An 8,103-nucleotide genomic window follows, 5' to 3' on the forward strand; every position below is an offset into this window, starting at 1 on the left:
TTGTAAAGATAAAAGAGGGATGAGACATTTCCCCTCGTTCTCTGACCTTTCAGTCATATCTGCAACATCCTCATTGCTCTTTTAGGACTAAAAAAAAAGGAATAACGGTTTATTCTGTAATTCAAAATGTAGCTAAACCACCATAGGTTAACAATTTCATCATAATTCAGATTTATTCATTCGCATTTTCCATTTCAATATGAGTAATGTCTCATTTTCCTTCCATAGAGGGAGATACAGTTCAAGAAATTGTAAAACAAAGGAAAACATACCAGTATAAGAATAAATATACTGGTAAAAAGAATAAAGTACAAGAAAAAATACCCCCAAAAAATATATAAAAAAGAGAAAAACATCAAAAGATCCTTGTTGATTTAGTCAAATTACTTATTTTACTCATTAAGATTGTTTTGGTTAGAACAATCACACAACTTTCACAACAAATTATATTGAAAAAAATAATATTATTACTTATGACCATAATAGTTCATGAATCGATTTGGCCAATTAGAATTAACATTTTCAGACCACAGTTTGACATGGCGATGATTTCTTCTGTGAGGAGATTGTAATATTTTTTATATTTAAAACTGTGATCTCTAAAACTGAGAGGCAAAAGTTAACATACATTTATTATTAAACTTGCTATAGTATCCATTTGCCATGCACTTTGATATTGATTTAATTAAAATGATAAAGTGATATTGGTTTTAGTAACGGAAGGCAATAAAAAAACTGCTGATATGACAACTTGTACGCGTAAAATAATACTTTGGCCATTGGGGGTGCAAGAGCGTAATTTGTTCAAACAGCAGACTGAAGAAGGACCTTGAGTCAACTTGACAATTGCCTGAACTAAAACATTAAGTTTTCAACTGTGGTTTCAATAAAATGTCCACAAATATTTGTTAGATAGTCAATATAAGTATGTAATGTTGGTCTTTAAAGTCTGCTTTTCGTTTCATTCATTTTTTTCATTTATTTATTACCGGCATTTATTACAGACGCCACAGTTATTTTTTGGGTCCTTCACAGCGGTTGTTGTAGTCCTGTGCTGTCTGTCATTCAACAGGGAAGCCGTGGTGGCAAACAAGCAGCACACCTAAAGGTAAGATGAAAGGTCGTCCAGGCTGTTATAAAAACATTAAAACAGAAAATGAGCTTTATTTACGCAGAAAATATGTCTAAAGTCTTAACTAATTACAGGTTTTAAGCTAACAGTCAGCTAGCTTCGCTCTGACGTTAGCTTGCATAGCTTCATCTATTTTTGCCATCAACGGGTTCCCTGATGACGTCTTATTGCCATTTAAATGCCACTAAAAGTAATGAAGCGTCTCTTTGGAGTTTTTAGACAAATGTCACAGTTTGAGGCAATTATAGTCGTTTTTTTTTGTCTCTGTCATTCTGTAGGAGAGGAATGTAGGTGAAAGGTCGCTGCAGCAGGAGGTTGGCAGGGGTGACCCAGGAATATGTCAAACTGACCCACATAATAATTTATATCAAGTAAATTCAAGGAGTATTTAGAAAAATAAATAACACTTAATATTAAAGATTAGTTTGTTGGAAAGTATCTTATGATAATGTTGTACTTTTAGACTTTTTTTCAGCACTTCTATGTGTCTAAACTATTTATATGGCAGTATTAATTATCAAATATTTATTACTGCGAAGAGACAACCAAAAAGAAGAGTTTTATTTAAAAATGTAGGGCATGGTATCATCTCAAGTCCAGTGAAATTGACCTTTTGTCTTCAAAAATATCTTAATATTTCTTGAATGTGTCGATCAAAAGGCGTCTTTAGAGTCATTTGACATTTCAGGAAGATAATTATTAAGTGAAACGGATTAAACGATGAAAAAGCTTAAAATGTGGTTTAAGTGTTTTTCAGACCTGAATTATTGGGAAACATTATTATTATTTTTCCCCTTGTTTGAAGTTTCATTTGTTCTTCCAGCATTATTTCTTCCTCATTGTGAATTTTGTAGATTTTACATTTAAAGCATGATTACAATCGAGAAATATTCCATAAGGCATAATAGACTAAACTTAAAAATTCATATTTTTTACCAGAAAATTGCTACTTACTAAAATGACATTGCTTGCAGTTTTATGATTATTTTAATTAAAGGCTTCTATGTTTATGTTTTATTTTTGTTGTGAAATTTCAGGCTAAAATTAGAATTTTTCTCCAGTCCTTAGCATTATGGCCTCCAGGTTGCTGAATACGATGCGGACCGGTGCTGTCGGCCCGTCCTGGGCCGTGCGATCTGGCAAGTTCCTCTTTTATTTCTTAACAGTTTAAATTACTGAAAATAACTTCAGTAATCAGAAAAAACAGCAGCACTTCTATCCATGTTATTTCTATTTAACTGTTTCTCTTTTTCCTGCAGCTGTAATAATAATAATAATAATAATAGTAATAATTATAATTTTAAGTCAATTTCTTATTTTTCTTACAGTTGCACGCTCCCTCAGTACAACAACACAGCTCCATGCTCCAGGTAACAAATGCTGTTATGAATAATATGTATTTAATTCTACATAAAAGTATCATTTTATATTGTATAAGCCTGTGTAATTTTACTAAACAATGTAAGTTCAGTATTTTGATTACAAATTAAGGATTAAAAGGGGATTGAGTTCTTCCCCACTCTTATGCAGAGGGTATATTTATGCTAATTATCATCATGTAAATTAACTTTTTAAGCATTTAAGTTGCACTGCACTTGTAAAACAATGTATCTACTCTAACAAAACATGACAGTTTCCCATTAAGACAATGGAGATACGTATCGACGTATCTGTTCGCATTGATAACATTGTTGTCATTTTTCTCAGTTCAAACTAAAAGCAAAAAGACGCTGGCTCGACCGGGGGTGAAGAACATCGTTCTGGTTGAAGGAGTTCGAACCCCTTTCCTCTTGTCTGGAACCGTGTAAGTTTGTTTTGTTTTTAGAAACTGAGTTTATGTAGTTTGTTGAACAGCTGGATTATGTTATAAAATGTCTCCTTCATCGTTGGTGACAGGTATGCAGATTTAATGCCCCATGACCTGGCCAGAGCTTCTCTTCAGTAAGTTTGTGCTTGTGTTTTCTAATTGACTTTAAGCCAGAAACGTAACTGAGAAAAAAAACAACAACAAAAAGTTGTTCAGAATTATAGTTTGAAAAGTGAAAATAAGGACCAGATATTAGCTGTGCAGAAACTAATCATAGTTTGTGTAGAAAATAAAAAGTTATGGATAAATGTAATACTTTTAAGAAAAGTTTAACTGCATCATGATTTCAGATGAATTCATATGAACTTTTATTTTTACGTCTTACATTAATGTAAGGAGCTTTAAGCATGCATCCACATTTCATTTGGATGCATAAGGAATACTCTCAAATCCCTTAAATCCAGTTGTAGGAGCAGCATCAGGTTAATTTTCATACAAAAAAGTGTTAAAAACAATACATATAAAATTAACAATAATTAAGACTACAACAAAAAACACTGCAAATATTAAAATACAAATATTGTATTCAAAATGAGACAAAAAACTTGGTGTTAGGGAGTTAAGGCGTTGGAAATCTGCTGTAAAATCATTTTTTAAAGTGTTAACTTCTAGTCTTCCTCGTATTCCTCTTTAATTCTGTGCTTGTGTTGTTCTAGGGGTTTGCTGAACAGGACGGGAATACCTAAGGATGCTGTGGATTACCTCATATATGGGACGGTGATCCAGGAGGTTAAGACCAGCAACGTGGCCCGGGAGGTATAAACACACACACACACACACACACACACACACACACACACACACACACACACACACACACACACACACACACACACACACACACACACCTACTGAATCAGTGTGATCTGGACCGGAAGTTTTCATAATGACCTTTTCATTGTTTTCCAGGCGGCGCTGGGGGCCGGCTTCTCTGACAAGATTCCCGCTCACACCGTCACCATGGCCTGCATCTCCTCCAACCAGGCGATGACCTCAGGTGACCTCAGCTCTCTATCAAAGCTGCCTGCTTTCTAGACATCTTGGATGGATTGATGGGGAAAATCAAGTTTTGCACGTTTTTGTTCTACATTGGGTTTTCTACTGCGTCTATAAACCACCCAGCTGGTTTTTGGAGATAAGATAATGTTTTTGGTGTTTGGGAAATTACCCGTTTGAAAAACCTTCAGAATGTTACAAATCCAACTGGCACTGCACTGTTACCTAGCAACCCCAGTGAAGACAAGGCTGTCACCTAGCAACCCAAGCTGAGCTCCAGCACGTTTGGTCAGCTGGTTTTACCTCTTTAGCTGCTCTACAATGTCTGCAGGAAAAGACAAGTGCTTTGTTGATGACTTACCATTCAGAAACCATTTGCTGCATTCTTGTTTGTGCAGGAGGCTCCACTTCTGCTTTTCAAAGTTCAAAGGTTGTATAATTGCGTGTCTGTTTGCAGCCATTGTCAAATGCGAGTGTGAACGTTGAGTTGGTGGTTTGTGGCCAGCAGCAAATTATTTGGATCTAAAATAGCTCAAAACTAAAATTTCATAACCTGAGAATAATTTTGTGCCAAAAAACATAATGAACATGTTTAGTATAGACTGTAGGCCTTCTCTAATCTATTCAAGGAAGCACAGTAGTTCGCCGTTAATGTTCTCTCTCTTTGTCTCTTCAGGCGTTGGACTGATTGCAGCAGGCCAGTGTGACGCCATCGTGGCCGGTGGCGTGGAGTTCATGTCCGACGTTCCGATCCGTCACAGCCGAAAGATGAGGAAGACCATGCTGAACCTCAACAAGGCCAAAAGCGTCGGCCAGCGCCTGGGCCTGCTGGCCAGCATCAGGCTGGCACACCTGGCTCCAGAGGTCGGCATCGTTGTGTTTTTTTTTTCTTTTCTTTTGTGTGTGACATGATATAAACTTTGTTGAATGTGTGTGGTCAGCTCCCTGCTGTTGCCGAGTTCTCCACAGCGGAGACGATGGGCCACAGCGCAGACCGTCTGGCCGCGGCGTTCGGGGTCACCAGACAGGAGCAGGATGAATTCGCGCTGCGGTCGCACACGCTGGCCAAGAAGGCTCAGGACCAGGGGCTGCTGGAGGACGTGATTTCCTTTAAAGTTCCTGGTAAATCCTCATCCTGTCATTAACTAACACATTCAAACTTTAATTTCACATTTCTGTGATTATTTCTAAGTATATATTCTTTGACATATTGTTGCAACTCTCGCATTTCTGTCATTGTTTAGTGGATATCTTCAGAGTTATAGATATTCATCATGGATTTAATATAAACTAAATATTTTTTGGAGAAAATCTATGACTAAGAACATGTGTCAGGAATTTTATAAAAACAAACAGGAAATTTTTTGATTATAATCTGGAAAAATATGGACGTTTAACCCTCTGAGCCCTACGTTTCAAATCTCCGCCTGGATATTTTTACTTATTTTAATTGTATGCAGTTCTTTAAATGTCCTGTGAATAAATATATTTGCCCATTTGTCCATAACAACTGGAACTTTCAGTATATAGCCAGTTATTTTTTAAATTTACCATCTATTAAGGGAGTGTTTCATCAGATTAAACAGAAATAAAACATGCTCCCTGAAATGGCGGGAGTGAAATTACCGTAATAACTCGATATTGACTGGAAAGTGCAACGTGTCCAATTTCAGAAGCCGTTGGAATTTTTCAGATAGTGCAAAGTATCGCAGCGTTACGGTACGCGTCGTCACCGGCACATTCCGTCCACAAGGGTTAAGATTGAAAATGTGTAGGAGTCTTTTTACTTTAGCCATAAAATCTGAGATAGATTCCAGCTGAAATAAACTGATCCAACTTGTTTTTGGTTTCAGGTCGAGATATCGTCTCAAAGGACAACGGCATCCGTCCGTCTTCCATGGAGCAAATGTCCAAACTAAAACCTGCCTTCATCAAGCCGCATGGCACGGTCACTGCTGCCAACTCGTCTTTCCTGGTGAACTTTACTGGATGAACATACTAACTCTAAATTCATTTGACTGCAACATTTTCGTTAAGGAAAAACATGGTTTTTTATTTTAGTTGAAGTCATTTTGATGAACATCTTCAGCTTGAATTTTGTGGATAAACTCGTTGTTTTTGTGTTTTCTCAGACTGACGGCGCCTCTGCTGTTCTCATCATGTCTGAGGAGAAAGCTTTGTCCATGGGGTTCAAGCCCAAAGCTTACCTCAGGTATTTGGACTTTCTCAGTTTTATTTTCACCTCTGATTCGACCTCAGGTGCGCTCATCTGTGTGATGTTTTCACGTTGACAGAGACTTCGTCTACGTGTCCCAGGACCCCAAAGATCAGCTGCTTTTGGGGTAAATTTATTCCAGAAACATCCTGAGAATCTTGTTCTGTTTCAAACTGCAAGTTAAGGAAATGTTCTGTTATTTGCTTCCTCTGATCCGTTTCCTTTTCTTTTTCAGGCCGACTTACGCTACACCTAAAGTCCTGGAACGGGCCGGCCTGTCGATGTCCGACATCGATGTGTTTGAGTTTCACGAAGCATTTGCTGTAAGTTCTCACAGTCAGCCGTCTTAGAAATAAATGACTTGTTTGTGTCATGATGTTGTGTTTTTGTGTGTTTTGTAGGGTCAGATTATGGCAAATCTGAAGGCGATGGATTCTGATTGGTTTGCTCAGACATACATGGGCAGGAAAGAAAAGGTAAAGATGATTAGTCATCTATGAGCAGATCAGCTGAACTATTTTTGTCAGGAAACGTTTGAAGTTCAGGTTGATTTACATGTTTGTTATTTGTGTTTGTTTTTATTTTGCATATTTAAAATGCCTTCCATTTTCAGTGTTAAAGTTTATTTCAATGGAATTTAAAGTTTATTAATCTTTGAGAATCTGTTCTTGCGTTATTAAAACATTATTATTGTTTATCACAAAAACTTATGCTGCTAAATCTGTTATTGTGACAGTCCTAGTTATGTTGGACTACTTTCAAAAGTATTATCTTGAAATGTTTTAACATTTTGATTATGTGTCATTTTGTGCTTCTTTCTCCTGGTTTATCACATAAAATCCCATTAAATGTCATTGCTGTCTTCATCTATAATGTGATAAATTGAGGAAACATTTCCCTGGTGGTTCACCCCTGACCTTTGACCCTGTTATCTGTGCAGGTTGGGTCTCCACCATTGGATAAGTTTAACCTGTGGGGCGGCTCTCTGTCTCTGGGTCACCCATTCGGTGCCACAGGCTGCAGGCTGGTGACCACCGTGGCTCATCGGCTGAAGAAGGAGGGCGGGCAGTACGGCATGGTGGCCGCCTGCGCTGCAGGAGGACAGGTAACTTCTTCTTTTTCACCTCGAAAACCAGCAAAAATCAAAACAACACTACAAATATTTCCTCATTTGTAATGTTTCCATCTTCCAGGGTCACGCCATGGTGATTGAGGCCTATCCCCAGTAGCCCATAATCCTTAATTAGATCTTAATACTCATCATGTCTGCTGCCAACACACTTGCTAACTAACATATGATCAGCTGAGTGAACGTCCAAGCACCACTTTGCCTTGATCGGACAGGTTGAATAAGCGATGCGAATGTGTTTGAAGGCTCGTTTGTAAATTAATTTACATTTAAATTAAAGCAGAATGCTGATGAGGAATGTTTGCTCTGTTTCCTGGTGTCTTCTCAGCATTTTCTCTGGGTTTAATGTAACATAGCAAAGTTTAACCCGGCTCAGAGGAAGTAAGGTGATCCTAATGTTTATATATGCTGTACTATTTTTTTCATACAAACTGTTGGAATTAAATGGTGTGATGAAACTTGAACGATTCTGGGTTTCTTCATGTCAACCGCGGCGTTAATGATGCAAATTGGGCTGTTCGCTTTCACGTGTTTTCACATTCTGACGCAAGCTGCGTAATGATAAAATAAAGTTTTTGACATCTTTGTGTTGATATTTCTAAAAAAATAAAAACATTTTTGTTTTTTTTAAATACTTAAAAAAATTAATTAATCTAAAAACAAACAAAAATTTGACCAATACTGGAGGTTTTCAAATTTAGATAGAAATATTTTATTACAACATAAAGCAAACATTCTGTCAGAAACATTATGTCAAACATGTT

The 8,103-nt window shown here is 37.1% G+C and overlaps 1 protein-coding gene across 2 annotated transcripts; it reads left to right on the forward strand.

Moving 5' to 3' along the window:
- Positions 1-1,006: 1,006 nt before the first annotated feature.
- Positions 1,007-7,803, forward strand: hadhb (hydroxyacyl-CoA dehydrogenase trifunctional multienzyme complex subunit beta). Of its 2 annotated transcripts, XM_055054523.1 has the most exons (18): positions 1,019-1,108; positions 1,207-1,322; positions 1,411-1,503; positions 2,194-2,271; positions 2,461-2,502; positions 2,840-2,936; positions 3,029-3,073; positions 3,656-3,755; positions 3,909-3,996; positions 4,672-4,859; positions 4,937-5,117; positions 5,849-5,970; positions 6,128-6,207; positions 6,290-6,337; positions 6,446-6,533; positions 6,612-6,686; positions 7,151-7,315; positions 7,404-7,803. In XM_055054523.1, the coding sequence occupies exons 4-18, from the start codon at positions 2,205-2,207 to the stop codon at positions 7,437-7,439; spliced, it is 1,422 nt and encodes a 473-aa protein (XP_054910498.1). In that variant the 5' UTR covers positions 1,019-1,108; positions 1,207-1,322; positions 1,411-1,503; positions 2,194-2,204; the 3' UTR covers positions 7,440-7,803. The 2 variants fall into 2 exon arrangements, with proteins under 2 accessions (XP_054910497.1, XP_054910498.1); XM_055054522.1 differs by lacking the exons at positions 1,207-1,322; positions 1,411-1,503 and having other exon boundaries at positions 1,007-1,108.
- Positions 7,804-8,103: the final 300 nt, after the last annotated feature.

The sequence above is a fragment of the Poeciliopsis prolifica genome, unplaced genomic scaffold, assembly GCF_027474105.1.
Source record: "Poeciliopsis prolifica strain line A6 unplaced genomic scaffold, Auburn_PproV2 SCAFFOLD039, whole genome shotgun sequence".
Classification (NCBI taxonomy): domain Eukaryota; kingdom Metazoa; phylum Chordata; class Actinopteri; order Cyprinodontiformes; family Poeciliidae; genus Poeciliopsis; species Poeciliopsis prolifica.